Source organism: Astyanax mexicanus, chromosome 1 (assembly GCF_023375975.1).
Source record: "Astyanax mexicanus isolate ESR-SI-001 chromosome 1, AstMex3_surface, whole genome shotgun sequence".
Classification (NCBI taxonomy): Eukaryota; Metazoa; Chordata; class Actinopteri; order Characiformes; family Acestrorhamphidae; genus Astyanax; species Astyanax mexicanus.
Window position 1 is genome coordinate 115,717,030 of NC_064408.1, and position 16,529 is coordinate 115,733,558.

At 36.5% G+C, this 16,529-nt stretch overlaps 1 protein-coding gene across 1 annotated transcript; it reads left to right on the forward strand.

The window, feature by feature from the left end:
- The first annotated feature begins 9,012 nt into the window (after nt 1–9,012).
- LOC103039477 (protein rapunzel) lies at nt 9,013–14,722 on the forward strand. The gene is made up of 2 exons (XM_007242157.4): nt 9,013–9,384; nt 11,507–14,722. The coding sequence occupies exon 2, from the start codon at nt 11,509–11,511 to the stop codon at nt 12,697–12,699; it is 1,191 nt and encodes a 396-aa protein (XP_007242219.3). The 5' UTR covers nt 9,013–9,384; nt 11,507–11,508; the 3' UTR covers nt 12,700–14,722.
- Nucleotides 14,723–16,529: the final 1,807 nt, after the last annotated feature.

Sequence of the window (16,529 nt, forward strand, 5' to 3'; positions counted from 1 at the left end):
CTGTACGCAACTCCCATGCCACCACACAGTGCAATGTCCCATTTCTGTGGATTTATGTGACGTTCCAAGCACCAATCAGAACATGACCCTCACATGAACACTGATTTAAATAAATCTGAAGAGCAGAATTAGCATGCAGCAGGACAACATCAGCAGCAGGATTGATTCAGTGGAGACGTTAGGTTAACTGCTTTCAGACCTGGAAGCAAATGGTGCTATCTATACACTGATGAGCTGTGGACCACCAGCAATTAAGACCACCTGTCCAAACTTATTTAGTCATTTATATACATGTATTACTCACAGAATTATCAATTTTAAGCATTTTTTATTTTATTGTTGATGATTATAGATTACAGCCAATGAAAACCCAAAAATCAGTGTCTCAGAAAATTTTAATATTATATTAGACCAATTGATACTTTTGGCAGTGTGGACAGTGTGCCAAGTCCTGCAGGAAAATGAAATCCACAAGATTTTGTGGGAAAATCTTACTGCACTGACTTGATATAACACAGTGGATCAACACCAGCAGATGACAGACATGTCTCTCCAAACCATCACTGATTGTGGAAAATTAACACTACACCTCAAGCAGCTTGGCGTGCCAGGTATAAACAAAAGCAAGCAAACAGTGTGTTTTACTCATGGAATTTTTTCTGCTGAACAGGTAATCACTGAGCTTCAGTAAGGTTGCTAGCCATAGCTGAGTAATTTACTACCACCATTAGCATAGTAGAGACAGGCATTTTGATCACTGAAACGTATACTGTATATTCACTTATAAACTAGAGAGTAACACTTGCTACTGTGTGTCAATCTGGCAACCTACGTCTGGTGGGGAGTAGGTGGGCCTCCAGTGTTTGGAAATTGCACCGCTGTAGCTACTCACATACTTGATCACATCTCCTGCCGATTGCTCCTTTAATATAAATATTTAAAATATAAATGTATTTACAATGCCTTTGACAGTTTAGAGCCCAGAAGGACTACAAGACAGATACTGAGCTGCCAATTTTCTCCTGAACAGGTAAACACTAATATTACTTTAGCAATCTATCACAATCACTAGTAGGGATGAGCATTTTAATAATTTCAACATTCGAGCAGTCACATTCATACTCAGTGGTCCATGTGTAAATACAGGGGTTGGACAATGAAACTAAAACACCTGTCATTTTAGTGTGGGAGGTTTCATGGCTAAATTGGAGCAGTCTGGTGGCCAATCTTCATTAATTGCACATTGCACCAGTAAGAGCAGAGTGTGAAGGTTCAATTAGCAGGGTAAGAGCACAGTTTTGCTCAACATATTGCAATGCACACAGCATTATGGGTGACATACCAGAGTTCAAAAGAGGACAAATTGTTGGTGCACGTCTTGCTGGAGCATCTGTGACCAAGACAGCTAGTCTTTGTGATGTATCAAGAGCCACGGTATCCAGGGTAATGTCAGCATACCACCAAGAAGGACCAACCACATCCAACAGGATTAACTGTGGACGCTGTAAGAGGAAGCTGTCTGAAAGGGATGTTCGGGTGCTAACCCGGATTGTATCCAAAAAACATAAAACCACGGCTGCCCAAATCACGACAGAATTCAATGTGCACCTCAACTCTCCTGTTTCCACCAGAACTGTCCATCAGAACAATAAATTATTGTGATCTAAAACCAGGTGTTTTATTGTCCAACCCCTGTAGGTGTCAAGGTAGACATAATTTGAGATAGGTAAAGTGATCCAGAGTAGTGCTGGCTAATACTCTGAACTGCTATACGTCACAATGGAAGAGCAGACCAACCACATCTGTTAAGTAGCTCAGCAGCGACCAGCACAACACAATATATGACTGAGAGTTTCTAAATTCATTTAGCTTGTTCATGTTGGTTCAATCTGGCAACCCGTGTGAGCTTAAGGTCTGCAACGAATGATTTTTTTTGCTAGTCGACTAATCTGCTGATTAGTGGATTAATTAACGATTATTTCTGCCATGACCTCCACCTCTAAAACAATAGAAACAGCTAAACATGATATTTAAAAGGCATTTAAATGTCTAGATGTTGTTTAAATGTGGAAATTACTATTGTTTAGTGAGTGTTGTGTTTGTGAGCCATATACACATCTCCCATTGCATTTCTGTCCGCAGCACCTTGTGCAATGCGGTACTGTTACAAATTAACGATTAGTTTACAATAAAAATGAACAAACTTAATGAATCAACTAATCGTTGCAGCCCTAGTGAGCTTCACATCTGGGGGAGAGTATGGGTTTACAAACTTCTCAAGTGTTTTGAAATTGGATCTCAGTAGCTATTTTACGCTCTTGCTGTCATGTAGAAGATATTGTTCCTTTAATTTAATTTTAGTTGCTATGGTTATGGTGATGTTATGCAAAAGGTAAGTCAGTGTAAAACATTTTCTGGTCCACTTCTGGTAGATGTTGATCATTGCATACCAAAAACACAAATCCTGTCTGATATTTTGATGTTCTGGAGATGTTCTGGCTCAGTAGCCATCAAATCGTGCTTCAAGCCCCTTCCTGTCAATCAATCAATCAATCAATCAATCAATCAATCAATCAATCTTTATTTTCACTCGGGAAGAAACATTGAGGGTGACCCTCATTTACAATGTTGCCGAGCCTTTATAACATCAAAGGGATTGAACACATTTAATGATAATTTAGAAATAATAAGAAATAAAATAGTAAAAAAGAAAATTATAATAAAAAAATATATATAAAAGTATGCATTTTAAATCAACATTTAATAAAAATATATATGTAAAACAGAAAATTCAAAAATACCATAAAAAAAAACAAAACAAAAAAATTTGACATAAAAATTATAAAATTTATAAAATATAAAATAAGTAAATAGATAATAGTAAAAGTAAAGTAAAATATTAAAAATGATAAGTGATTAAATGAGTACAGCTGTACACATGCTTTTGTTGACAAGCTAAGATGACAGTACTATGATTGACAACATCCCCTGTTTTGCTAAACTCCTAAAGATAAAAGTGTTAAGAAGGGTTCTTTGATTGAACACTGTAGAAGAACCACCTTCAGTTCTGTAAAGATACAGTTTTGTGAAGAAGTTTTGAATTTCTAAACAGCTAATACTTCAGCTCCTTTATCCATTTAAACGGTTTCTAACACATTCTATGCCCCATTGTTCTTACTGATTCTTATCTTGCTTCACTCAAAGAACCCCCTTTAGAAGTTTAGAGTGGACCATAATTTCCACAGTATCATTATTCATATTACAATGTGTGTGTGTGTGTGTGTGTGTGTGTGTGTGTGGATTGTAGTGGATGATAACACTGCTCTCTCAGTGGCCCTAGTGTTCAGCTGCACAAGTCCAACACCCTACACCAATAGGAGACCTTGAACTAACAATAGAATCATTGTTGGATACTGTGTGCAATATCACTACTTATTCACAATTTATTTCCTATCTATTTACTGTTAAGTTTTGCAGTGTATTATTACTGCGCACTGTTTACCGCAATATACACATACTGGGGATTAATTAGTGTTTCTTCCTCTAATCTTTTTTAGATTCATATTGTTGTTTCATATCTGCCTTTAGCTACATTTAGCTGGTGTCACTTAATAATTTTAACTTTTGATTTCTAACACATTCAGACAGGCTGTAACTGTTTAATTTAATCTTTGAATTATTTTATTTTTATTGCATTTTTGTCCTTTTAAATATTTTTTTTAACTATGTATTTTTAATAGTGCTGTTATTTTTTATTTTACAATTTAGTTTGTTAGATCTATTTAAAGTGTTATATTATTTCATTCTTATCTTCTCTTTTTTATATATCAATTTATGTAATTTTGTATTTATTAAACCTTAAGTGTTTTATTCTATTAATTTGCATTTTATTTAACTTTCTTGTATTGTTTTTTTTTTTTGCTTATTTTCCTCTGTAATTTTGCTTTATTTTTTCACTTTCAATCCCTGTTGTTGTGAATGCTTGGCTGCACTGAAAATAATCACTGTACTTTACTGTACATGAAAAGGAGTATTTGAAGCAGTATTTAAAGATTCTGCCACTGCGTTTGCCTTTTGTCTGAATGTAAAAATATTGCAATAAATACTGTGTATCGTAAAAGACTAAGTGCTGCCATTATGATCGGGAGATTGCTGGTTCGAATCCTGTTTATGTAGCTTGCCATCAGCTACCGGAGTCCTGAGAAAGCACTATAAGGCGTGCTTTCTCTGGGTGATGGATCACTCCAAAGGGTGATGTCGATCAGCACAAGGGTGATGTCTGTGAGCTGATGTATCAGAACCGAGTCGCTGTGCTTTCCTCCGAGTGCACTGTGATGCTACTCTGCAATGCTGCATCAGCAGCAGTTGGAAAAGAGGTGGAGTCTGACTTCATATATATCAGAGGAGGCATGTGCTAGTCTTCACCCTCCTGGTGTTGGGGCATCACTAGTGATAGTGGGAGTGGGTTGGATAATTGACCATGTAAACTTGGGGAGAAAATGGGATAAAATTTTGAAAAAGAAAAAAAAAAAAAAAAAAAAATATATATATATATATATATATATATATATATATATATATATATATATATATAGATATAATATTTTTTTATGATTACCCATCACAGTCAGTGTGAATACATATATAACATGTGCGGTGTATTTTACACTGTTCATAATGATGTCGGAATTATATTGTTTCGACCAAAATTTTTAAATATATCGTGATACAATTTTTGGCCATATTGTCCAGCCCTACTTTTAAGCCACCCTCTATGAGGTACTGTCCCAATGGTTGTGGTGAATTCTATAATGGAGAAGTGCTCAAAAGCAGGTGCCTTTTTTATTTTTCACCCCTGACCTTTAAACAGCCTGTATAATGTAAAATTAAAAAAGAATTATCTTATCTTACCAAGTTAAATTTCATCCTTATGCCATATTTCACTAAGGGGAACTAAATCATAAAACGGATGTGTTATTAATGATGGTCAGCAAAAAATGCCTCACACAACACAATAAACACATAAAATACATGAAAATAATGCAATTTAAAATGTGTTAAATCTTCTCAAACCAACATTCTCATGTTTCAAGCCTCAGACTTCTCTTTAAGCCCCTCAAACATTCCTTTAAAAGTGAGTAAAACTGGTTTGTGGGCCTCACTGCAAGGAAACGGAAAAAAGGCAGTTGCTTGAAGAGAATCCAGATTTAAGAGTCACACAGTTTAAAGTTAAAATAAGCTGTGCTGCCTTTACTGGTCTTTCCCCCTCCTCTATATTATTTCCTATGGGGATCTTTAATCAGAGATGCTAAGCTAACATGAAGTATCAATCTCTGCTTATTTCTTAGATGTAACATTACTGTAGTCCCTTTTTTGTAGTATTACAATGAAATAGAGTTGGATTTTTAAAGCTAATTTCAAAGTATGGTATTAAAATGATGCTTTTAAGCATTTTAAAAGGCATTTTCGTTGTTTTTAGTTAATTAGCTACGTAGGTTATGACAGTAAAAACAGCTAGCTTTTTCCTGACAAGAGCAGACAACCCACATCAGCAGTGAAATCCCATTTATCTTCTAAAATAAATAAGCAGACAAGGTTGTTTAAGAGCTCAGACACAATGAGACGCCTTTAAATGATATTTACACACAGTCTGAATTGATCATTCATATAAATCAAGGCTCTATCATTGCTCTGAATAGAACAGAACAGATAGCTGGGCTTAGAGTTTAATTCCTCTGGATCAGCTCTCTTCAGGAGCATGAATAGCACTTGAGCCCTGCTGAATAGTGCAGTTTGAGACCAGATTTTGCTGGTAGCTGGTTTTAGATGCTCTAAGCTGGTCTTTTAATTGTTAACGTGGTTAAAAAGCTGCTCAACTAAAAGAACATACCATATACTTGTAAGCTAACTAGCTTACACCAGCTTAGTGAATTATGTTACTATGTTTGATTTAGGTCAACCAGCATGGATACGCTGCCCACAATAACGATGATATCATGAAACTGTGATTCTGCGATACTCAATATATTACAAGACAATTCTCATCAATACTTACCAATTAAATACCAGGAATTATGGATTATTTCTGTTCTACAAATATTCTTCACACAGGTTTATAAAACCATGTGGAGTAATGAAGAAGCAACTATAGCATGTTAAATTAGGTGGCAAGTCTTAGAATTTAATGGCACATATTGATAATCTATTACAGAAAAAAAAAATAATATATATATATATATATATATATATATATATATATATATATATATATATATATATATATATATATATATATATATATATATATATATGATATACAGCGATAGTGATATATTGTGATAGTGATATATTGTCCTTCCTCTACTGGTCAACTATCTTAACCAACTTGACTAGCTTTAGTTGGCCATGCTGTTTTAGTCAGCAATTAAAACTAAATTATTTTGTATAATAAATTAGTAAGCAAGGTCGTTTTAGAGCTCAGACACAATACAACACCTTTTTTAAAAAAAATGTTCATGTCATTTTAAGGTGTATTTTTATATTAAAAAATCTATAATTTGCTCAGAGAATCTTTAGGTGATAATAGATATAAATAAATGCTAGATAACCTGCATGTTTAAGCTTGTTCATGTAAGCTTGGTCATTCTTGTAGACAAGCTAAACCATTAATCTCAAACAAAGACATACCATATAATGGCAAAAATCTAAGCTTTTGGCAGATTTAACAGGCCATGCTAAATTATAATTGCACACAGTGTAGTTGGATTCCCATATCAATCAAGCCTATCATTTGCTCAGAAAAGATATGGATGATAATAGATACAAACAAATTATAGATAACCATCATGTTCAATCTTAGTCATACTGTAGTTATCTACCTTGGTCTGGTTGGTCATGCTTGTAAAACAGCTTAAAAACATTAAACTCAAACAAATTATACTGTATACTTATACTGGTCAAGATCTGTATAGCTAGTCAACCATCTTAATCAGATTAACCGGACTGACCAGCTTTAGCAAGGTTGTTTTAGAGCTCAGACATAAAAAGATGCCTTTAACTGGTATTTACACACAGTTTAGATGGATTTTTATATTAATCAAGCATATAATTTGCTCAAAAATATATAGATAATAGGAAATAGTAGTAAATTCTAGATAACCAGCATGTTCAAGCTTGGCCATACTATTTGGGCCATGCTTGTAGGCCAGATAAACCATTAACTATACTGTATACTGGTCAAAATCTAAGCTTGTCAAACATCTTAACCAAATTTACCAGCTTTAGTTGGCCATGCTGTTTTTGTCAGCCAAGAAAACCCATTTATGTTGTACAATAAATTAGTTAGCAAGGTCATTTTAGAGCTCAGACACAATGAGATGCCTTTAGATTATATTTACCCACAGTGTGTATAGATATTTCTATAAATCACGGCTATAATTTCTCAGAAAAGGTAAGGGTGATAGTAAATAGAAGTAAATGCTAAATACCCAGTATGTTCAAGCTCAGTCATACTGTAGTTATCTTGTTTGGTCTGGTTGGCCATGATTGTAAAACAGATTAAAAACCATTAAGCTTAAACAAATCATACCCTGTAATGGCTAAATCTAAGATAGTCTTAATAATATTAACCAGATTAACTAAAATGTCCATTTTAAGCAAGTTGGATTTAGAGCTCAGGCATGAAAAGATGCCTTTAACTGGTATTTACACACAGTTTAGATGGATTTTTATATTAACCAAGGCTATAATTTGCTCAAAAAATATAGATAATAGGAAATAGTAGTAAATGCTAGATAACCAGCATGTTCAAGCTTGGTCATACTATTTGGGCCATGCTTGTAGGTCAGATAAACCATTAACTATACTGTATACTGGTCAAAATCTAAGCTTGTCAAACATCTTAACCAAATTTACCAGCTTTAACTGGCCATGCTGTTTTTGTCAGCCATAAAAAAAACATTTATGTTGTACAATAAATTAGTAAGCAAGGATTTTAGAGCTCAGACATAAGCAGATGCCTTTAGATTATATTTAAACACACTGTGAAGATGGATTCTCATTTTTAAGAAAGCCTAATATTTGCTCAGAAAAGACATGGATGATAGTAAATAGAAGTAAATGCTAAATAACCTGCATGTTCAAGCTCAGTCATACTGTAGTTATCTAGTTTGATCAGGTTGATCATGCCTGTAATACAGCTTAGCTGGTCATGCTGTCAGCCATTGAAAGAAAATGTTCTTGTGCAATAAATATGTGGACAAGGTTATTTTTGAGAGCTTAAGCATAAAAATGTGCCTTCAAATATTATTTGCACTCAGTCTAGATTGATTTTTTTATATTAATCAAGGCTATAATTTGTTTGGATAATATATGGATAGTGATAAATATAAATAAATGATAGATAAACAGCATGTCCTCTCCTCTCCCAGCATGTCTTAGAGCATCTAAACCATTAAAGTCAAACAAAACATAGCCTACCCTATACCGGCCAAAATCTAAGGTAGTCAACCATTTTAACCAGATACATAAACATACTAGATAACCAGCATGTTTAAGATTGGTCATAGTATAGTTATCTAGCTTGATCTGGTTGCTTATGCGTGTAGGCCAACTTAAAACCATTAAACTCAATCAAAGACATACCCCATACTGGTCAAAATCTAAGATAGTCAACCATCTTAACCAGATTAACCAGAATGCTGTTTGTGTCAGCCATGAAAACCCATTAATCTTGTACAATAAATAAGTAAGCAAGATAGTTTTACAGCTTAAACACAATAACACATAAAAATCAAGGGTATAATTTCTCAAAAACGAGATGGATAATTGAGCAGAGCCCTTAAACAAACCACAATACACAAATGAAGCTCTTACCTCCTCTGTGGTGAAGGTGGAGGCTGTGGGTAAATCACAGCGCAGGCTGCACTGTGCGCAATTCCCTGCGCTCTCTGCTGAACACGACGCGCGTTTCCAGCGAGGCAGTTTGGGGGGAAATCACGCGACAAAGGTTAAGAGACAAAAACGAGGCGTTTTGGTTTCCAGCAGCTCTGAAAGAACTGACAGCAGCAGGTTCAGGCTGTGCTGCGCCAAGAGCTCTCCAAAAGCGTGACGTTCATGGAGGATCAGAGCGCGCAACCCTCTCTCTCTCTCTCTCTCTCTGAGTCTCTCTCTCTCTCTCTCTCTCGTTCTCTCCGAGTCTCTCTCTCTCTCTCTCTCTCTCTCTCTCTCTCTCTCTCTCTCTCTCTCTCTCTCTCTCTCTCTCTCTCTCTCTCTCTCTCTCTCTCTGAGTCCAGATGCGTCGTGCTCTCCAGTCGGTGGATGATCTGAGCAGCTGAGCAGCAGAACTTGTGGGAGATCTTGGAGCAGATCTGCGCTTCTCTCAGGGTAAAACAAATAACCTGCTTCTTTCTGCCTTTCATTTAGAGAGAGAGAGATAGAAAGAGAGAGAGAGAGAGAGAGAGAGAGAGAGAGAGAGAGAGAGAGAGAGAGAGAGTGTGGGGGGTGCAGAAACATATGCACACTCCCTATCTATGCGTTAAGGTGTGTCCTTTGGACACCCCTGCATTTTTGTTGCTTTGTTACCAGTGTCAGAGTAAACAGCACATCCCAGACAGACCCATCCAGTAACTGGGAATTTTCAGTTTTTTTTCCTCCACTGGATATTTCCAATTTTAGCTCTCCTCTGCTGTCTGATAAAGGATGAGCAGAGAGACAGAGAGAGAGACAGACAGGCTGGTGAGGTGACTCCTCTTCATGCGTCATGACTTTAGAGCTGCTGGAAACATCAATTATTAATATATTTTTCATGTGTTAAAAAACAAGGGTGTGTTTTATAACATAAGAGAGTTACTTTTTAAATTTTGCTTGGGTTTTATATGCATGTGTCATGGTCTGATGTTTATATTATATTATATATTTTTTATTGTGTCATTTTGTATTTCCACTTGGGTCTTGACTGCCCTTGTAAACACTGTAAACAAGCGGAAAAAATCTAGCCATTTTCTATGAATCAGCTGAAAGAGTTTGATTAGACTTCGTCTGAATGAGGGATCTGTGGCAAGTCAGTAGATGAGGGAGATGCAAGTACTTTCCATCGCAGTTAAGCATGAACTAGATTGTTTGTGTTTTGCCCTGGTGGTAAATGCGTCTGGAAATAGCAATCATTTATATATTAATTATGTGTTAAAAACAAGGTGTTTTATAGTATTAGAGAGGATGTTTTTTACTTTAGGGAGTGTCATGGTCTGATGTTTAAATTATTGTGTGCTTTTGTATTTACACTTGGGTTTTGACTATCCATCCATCCGTTTTCTGTGAATCAGCTGAAAGAGTCTGGTCAGACTTTGTCTGAAGGAGGGATCTGTGGCAAGTCAGGGTCAAGTTAGTAGATGAGGGTGATATAAGGACTTTCTATTGCAGTTAAGCAATAACTAGATTGTTTGTGTTTTGCCCTGGTGGTAAATGCTGCTGGAAATAGCTATTATTCATATATTATTTATGTGGGTGTGTTTTATAACATTAGAGAGTTATTTTTTAAACTTTGAGATTTATATAAATGTGTCATGGTCTGATGTTTATATTATATTATACTAATTTATTGTGTCCTTTTGTATTGCCACTTGGGTCTCGACTGCCCCTGTAAACACTGTAAACAAGCGCCAAAAAAAAAAAAATCAATCCATCCAGCCATTTTCTGTGAATCAGCTGAAAGATCTTGGTGTCAGAAATCATATGTTTCTTTGAGCCATTTGGAAGGCTCTCTTATTGGGATTCCACTCTAAGGAAACATATGTAGAACCACCCTGGCTTTCCCCCTCACCCATCAATTGAAGAAATGCCATTTTGCTCTGCTGGTTGAGAACCTAACGCAGTACACAACCAGATTAGCCAGCAGACTTCATCTGAAGGAGGGATCTGTGGCAAGTCAGGGTGGGTCCATAGCCAAGTCAGTAGATGAGGGATATGTAAGTACTTTCTATTGCGGTTAAGCATGAAGTAGATTGTTTGTGTTATGCTTTTTAAATGGCCTGGCCAGTAACAGCTTATTTGCATGAAAGTGACAAAGCCCTTAAATGGCTCATTCTGAAAGGGACTAAAACTGACAAGAATAGAGCTGGTGAGATCTCTATGTGAGAGGGATTTTGTGCAAAGAACTCCATTACAATGTTTTGTATAGACCATAGACTTATTCTAGTAAGCTACATGACTGGGATTCAAACGAGCGATCTCCCAATCATAGTGGAAGTGCTTAGCCCTCTGGACACCACTTGATGGTAAAAGGCAGCATTAAATCTATTGATAAAGAGTAATTTGGAAATGTTTATGTAAAAACTACAATTGAAAATAGGATATGGATTCTACAGGATAAAAAAATATTTATGTCTCTTTATCTATTTACCTTTAAACTGGATTCATTTTAATTACAGTGTGCCTCCCTTTATTCAAGACCCTTCCTTTCAGGCCAAGACTGCATTCTCATCACTTTGCTTGCTTGTATATTTTACAGCCATGCCGAATCCACTGGAGAAAGTCGTGGCGCAGAAGAAGGAGGCCATCGAGGCCGTGATGGAGACTTTTGAGAGAGGGTCGGAGGTGCTGGCCAGCGCAGTGGGGGAGCTGTTTCCACTGTGTGAAGTTGCTGCTCCGGTGGTGAGACTGGCTCTGGATAATGTCCAGAGCAAGGAGGTGGTCTACGTGAAAGAACAGTTCCTAGCAGTGAGGAACAAGCTTGACGTGCTTTCCAATCAGCTGGAGGACATCGACTGCGAGATTAAGAAGGGTCGACTGGACTACCAGTACTTCTCTGTGGAGGAGAACATACGCAACCAGTTCCGCAAGTACTTGGACATCTTGGAGGCCAAGCCTCAGTTCCGTGAGGTGAAAAAAAGGTTGTTTTTGGAGCATTTTAGCAAAACGGGTGGAGAGAAGAATCTCTACGATCTTTATGATGCTTTAATGGGGAGCAGCACCTTTGGAGGGTCTGTTCTGGAGGTTGTGGAGGAATATGAGGCTAGAAACAGGAGGGTTCTGGAGGATTTCTGCGTAAGGATGAAGGAACTCTACTGCTTGGGCTTGATCGCCTTGCTGGGTCACTGTGCTCTTACCCAAGGCGAAGACGTGGAGCAGGAGAAGATTCAAGAATGGAGCGAGAAGATTCAAGAGGTTGAGACCAAGATGAAGGCCAGCATTGAAGAATGTGTGGCGTTCTTCGCTGAACAAGCAAAGCTGGACGTCCAGAGGTTGATCCAGGAGAAGGAAGACAAGAGTCTTCAGGACATCGCCCAGGAGCTCCTCACTTTCCTGGTCAGGAAGTACGATTGGGTCAGCTGGTCGGTGCGCGTCATCAACCACTCTGGAAGCAGCTACCGCAACTGGAGAGCAGGCGACAACTTCCAGTACGTGATTGGTCAGAGCTGGTTCGACGTTCTGCAGGTGAACGACACTAACGTGGTGGTGTCCTACTGCAGCAACCCCCAGCCTCTTCCCAAAGAAAGCATCCAGCAGCTGATGGACGGTCCTGCTAAGAAAGGAGACGCCAAAGCTGTGGCGGAAACTCTGGAGAAGCAACTGCCTGGTTTTGTTGTCCACGCCGTGAGTCGTCATAAGGAGAGTCACGCAGTGTGGAACTTTCCAGAGGAGTGTCATCACTGGGATAGACATAAAAATGTCAGCTTGTGTGTGCATTCAGATGATTCATGAAGCTTATTAACTGTATATATAATTAAACATATACATATATGAGAGATGTAATGATAAGCAAAATGCTAAAATCTTGTCTTGGTCCTATACATTCTTGAATACTAGTTAAATAAGCAGTGCCTGTGACTTCATATGAGACTTCATATGTTCATATGTTAATGTTAATATATATATACACTGATCAGCCAAAACTTTAAAACCACCTGACCAATATTGAGTATCCTCCAATAGTTTGATAAACATTTTATCACTTCTGAAGGTGTTCTGTGGTATCTGGCACCTAGACTAACTTTAGCAGCAGATCCTTTAAAGGAGAACTCTGGTGTAAAATAGACTTTTGTTGTAGTAAAACATGATAAAAAGTACTTACCTTTGATGAATAGCACACCTCCATTCTCCCACAGCGTTCCAAACAAACTATTGGACAAACTGTTAGAATTTCTGGATCTCGGAACCCTGTGGGAGAACAAAGGTGTGCTATTTATCAAAGGTAAGTACTTTTTATCATGTATTACTACAACAAAAGTCAATTTTCCCATGAGCCTTTCTCCAGTTGGGACCATACTGGGTAGGTACTAAATACTGCATACTGGAAACACCCTACAAGAATTTATTGATGTTTTGTAGATGTTCTGATCCAGTGATTTACCCATCACAATTTGGCTTTTGTCAGAGTGTCTCAGATTTGTAGGCTTGACATCTTCAAAATCTGACTGTTCACTTGTGCCTGACTTTGTTAAAATTACATTTTTCTTGTGGAACTTTTAGGGGTTCTTCAGATTCTTCAAAACTGTGTAGGAATAACTTAATGTGCTTTTGGGAAGATTTTCCTCGAAGCAACTTCAGGGGTTCCTCCACACAGTCCCTTAAGGAATGTATACATTTAACAGTGAGATGCCACCTCTATCAGGTGCCACTGTCAATAAACATAATCAGTGTTTCTGTTCACCTTTCAATAGGGAAAACTGAAGAACATTTTGGCGATACACACTGTCTGGCCAAAAAAAAATCACCTCCTGGATTTAACTAAGCAAACAGATAAGAGCCTCCTATTGGAAAATTACTGCATGGGTGCATTTGTTTCGCTAAACTTTCATAAGGGTCAAATTATTGTCATGCATCTAAGCATCTAAGGAGATACTGCTGAAACTACTAAAATCAGGTTAAGAGCTGTCTAATACATTATTTAAAAATGTAAAAGGACAGTTCCATTTTGGAATGTGTTGGAGAAGACCATGTGCAGTGTTCCAAATCTCCCATCAGCAGTAAAAGATCTTGGGGAAAATGTATGCAACTGTGAACAGAAATAAATCTTTATTTAAAGATATCAAAGCTAAAAGTGGTTAAATTCCAAATTCTAATCTTTCACTTTCAAATCTAGTTATATAGTACATATTGAAATCTCCTTATAAACTCTTTATATGAATGTGTATAAAATAAAAAACACTACTGTTAAGTGTTAACTAATAAGAGGGTTATGACAAGGTATATGACTGCATTATTAACATTTATTCATGTTCTGTATGTAAATATATTGGGTTGGTTTCCCAGACAGTTATTAAGCCTAGTCCTACGCTAAAATCTTCCTTTCAAAAAAAGGTCCTGATTTACTAGACTCTTATGCAGTATATGACTAGACTAAATCCCTGTCTGGGAAACAAACCCATAGTGTTATAACCGTACTAACACTAGCTAATCTGCTTGTTAACATAATCATAATCTACATGTGTCTTGTTATAAACCCTTTCAGACCCTGAATCCATCACAATTTTTAAATGTTTTGCTGCGTATAACACTATTTGAGAGCTGTTGTCCATCAGAATAGACCAGCCAATGAACAAGTTTATAAACCAATTACACAGTAACTTGGCCCATTGAGGCAAAGTAACAGATATTTTTTACTAATTTAATGTGATTTAGAACACTTATAATCATTATTTTTGTTGTTTTGGGACGTTTATAAAATAAAAAGGTCAGTATGAAATATAAAATATTGTACACAGGGTTCCAATGCAATGGAAATAAAAAAATTAAAAAAAACTTTTTTTTTTTTTTAAGTTTTTTTTTTTTTGTGCATTGCAGACAGGAAACAGCATTCTTAGCTACATGGTTTTCCATCACTGGAGGCCTGAAAGGGTTAAGCACTGCATGCATTTTTACAAATTTTGGATTGATTGCACTTTATAAATGTGTCCTGCACGGGTATCAGTGTCAATTAATAGCAATCGTATTTGTAATTTGTGTAATTTATTTATTGTTTTGTTGGTTTTAGACACAATCATACGAGTTTAATCAGACAGAAAAATAGACATACATAGCCTTTATTAAAAACTTATAAAATTAAGGCTTTAGCCCTCAAATTTGATACAAATTTGCATAAATACTGTAGATATAGCTAAATGAAAAAGCTTAAATTAACAGCTCTAAATACAAGTGAATCTCCAAAAAAAATTATAATCATGGAAAAGTTATTTTATTTCTTTATTTATTTTATTTTTGATGATTATGGCTTACAGCCAATGAAAACCCCTAAATCAGTGTTTTAGAAAATTAGAATATTATATAAGAACAATTGGTACGTTTGGCAGTGTGGGCAGTGTGCCAAGTCTCTCTGGAAAATGAAATTCACGAAGGCCATGTCATCTGCTGGTGTTGGTCTGCTGACAACTTTTATGGAAATGTAGATTTCATTTTCCAGCAGGATTTGGTACACGGCCCACACTGCTAAAAGTACCAATTGGTCTTATATAATATCCAAATTGTCTGAAACACTGATTTTTAGGTTTTCATTAGCTGTAAGCTGTAATTGTCAGCAATAAAGGAAATAAACATTTTAATAGATCACTCTGTGTGTTTAATATATCTATATAATATATGAGTTTCACATTTTGAACTGAATTACTGAACTAATTAATCATATATATATATATATGTTTTGAGTTGCACTAGTATAAGGCTTTGCTGCTTACTGTAAAACAGACATAATGTGATTGTTATCATGTAAAATTGCCATGTCATGATTTCTTATTTCACCTTGAAAAGGTAATATGCAAGGAATGTATTCATTAAATCGATTTGAAACGGGCTTTAGTGTCCTGCAGCACTGCATTCTACATTAAAATGTATTATAAACTACATTGTTCAGAAACTCTTTGTTCTTCTAAACAGAAAACTCTCTTATACAGCACAGATGCTGATAAATAGTGTGTACATGAACACTCCAGCCAGAAACCTCCCTTCAGACAGCTCATTCTCCATTCCAGCTTCGCCCCAGTGCTGTCCTATTTTGTGTGTGTGATTCTGCTGTCTCAGGCTGGCCTACATAGACCTGAAAGAGGGCATGAAGGATGGCTTGTCAACCATGAAAAGAGTGGCCAAAGTGAAAAGACTCAGCAGCTCAGGATTCTCACCCAGATGCCTTTTAACCTCAAAGCTTTATTCACTCTGTAAACACTGCTGAACTGCAAGTACAAATAAAACAGAAGCATTAGAAACTGCATGGAGAATTCTGTGGTCTTTAAATTAAGTAGTGTCTGTTATAATCTATTACTGCACCAAGTGTACAGATGTATTGGGACACCTGCTGATCTATCGTTTCTTCTGAAATTGAGGTAATTATTCCACTTTTGGAGTAACTGTTTCTACTATATTTTGGAGCATTGTTGTGAGGATTTGATTATATTCAGGAACAAAGCAAACATACAGGGGTTGGACAATGAAACTGAAACACCTGGTTTTAGAGCACAATAATTTATTGTGGTGATGGACAGTTCTGGTGGAAACAGGAGAGTTGAGGTGCACATTGAATTCTGCGTGATTTGATCAGCCGT

Excerpts from the sequence above, each read along its gene's own strand:
- LOC103039477 (XM_007242157.4), top strand. The coding sequence starts at position 11,509 with ATGCCGAATCCACTGGAGAAAGTCGTGGCGCAGAAGAAGGAGGCCATC.